Raw genomic sequence first — 1462 nt, 5'->3', positions numbered from 1 at the left:
TCGACTCGACTCGTTACACCATTATTCAAGCGCAATTCACATTCACAACAAGATGGAAGGACTTCTATTGGAATCCATAGAAAATAAGATCTTCATTTTATACAAATTTATATTTTTAGACAAAGTTGTCTGTAGGGACTAAATCTGCTAATATTTTAAAGGTTGGAGGTACAAACCAGACAAAACAAATATTTCGGATAGGTCTGCTACTTTTCTCAAAGGTTGGGATGAATGGTACAATTTTCTGAATTTTTAAGTCTGACTCAAGTGACCGACCACTGGAGAAGATTGGTGCGGCTTCCATCTCCTGCTCTCACTCATGCCCACAAATTTGCAGTCCAACCTTCTCTTGGGCCCCACCTCGTTTGACGGCGGTGGCATCTCCAATTTGATTGGTCCATGGGCCTGGCGAGCTCTCCCAAGCCACCTCTGTCGTCGCTTCACGACGTCTGCTACCATCAACCGCCTCCAGAATCACTATACCACTCTGGGCGTTTCTACAAATGCTTCCTCCTCAGATATTAAGAAGTCTTACCGTCTTCTTGCTCTCAAGGTACTTTACATTGAGTGATTCTCATCATTTTGATTTTTGCGATGGGTTTTGTTCCCCGGGAACAATTCGGCGTTTTGGCTAGGATATTGACACTGTTGACATCGATTCATTTTGGGAAAAGAGAATAAATAATTGATTGATCGTTCTTTTCAGTTTGTGGTTGATTGTTTTTGCTTTAGAGAAAGAAGTTGGATTTGCACTTGGACATAATATACCATAAAATGTTCATAGTAGTTCGAGAAAGGAACATAACTAAAAGGAGAATATATCTGGGGGCAAGTGCTTACAGTTTGTTACTTTTTTCAAGTATGATTTCAAGGTTAAAAAATAATTACTAATTCTTTTGGTCGAGGATTTCTCTTCTGAGCCCCATAAAATTCAACTTATTTGTATGTGTCAAGGAAGTATTTTCCATGTACCTCATGTAATAATCAATCTTTTATCAGAATGTGGTTAGGACTTGGGCAATATGTTCCTGAAGACTGCATTAGGAGACTGTATGTACGAATGGAGGATTGTATACTTTTGTATTATTTGTTTGGATACTACAAAATTTTGCCAATACTTTTTTTGTGATCAATGAAACCAAATTGCTTATGGAGAATGGAGGCAGTGAGCATCTTTGATGTGGAGCATCACATGAATACAATGGTGAGCCTATGTCATAAGGGACTGTTTAAAGAAAGGCCAAAAGAAGTGCTTGAGTTATAGGGTTTGATTGTGTCTTTCCATTTAGCTATAGCTTTTGGGAAAAGTGGTTGCATCTCCCTACATCAATCTTCTTCACTTGAGGTTTTTGTAAATTTGTCTTGTCGGCATTCACGAAACATAGTGTCTTGGGTTCTGCATTAACGTAGTGATACTTCCCATGCAATGTGAAAACATCTGGGGCGTGATCTGAATAAAATT

At 38.6% G+C, this 1462-nt stretch overlaps 1 protein-coding gene across 1 annotated transcript; it reads left to right on the top strand.

Annotated features, from left to right (window-relative positions):
* Positions 1-319: 319 nt before the first annotated feature.
* Positions 320-1204, top strand: LOC111380300 (the record flags this gene model as incomplete). Its single annotated transcript, XM_023003826.1, has 4 exons — positions 320-553; positions 733-872; positions 1000-1050; positions 1156-1204. Coding segments are annotated over exons 1-4 (474 nt in total), but the record flags the coding sequence as incomplete, so codon positions are not given.
* Between the last annotated feature and the right edge of the window lie 258 nt (positions 1205-1462).

Source organism: Olea europaea, unplaced genomic scaffold (genome assembly GCF_002742605.1).
Source record: "Olea europaea var. sylvestris unplaced genomic scaffold, O_europaea_v1 scaffold21223, whole genome shotgun sequence".
NCBI classification, from domain to species: domain Eukaryota; kingdom Viridiplantae; phylum Streptophyta; class Magnoliopsida; order Lamiales; family Oleaceae; genus Olea; species Olea europaea.
The sequence above is the reverse complement of the archived record's forward strand: the minus strand, read 5'-3'. Positions and strand labels throughout refer to the sequence as shown.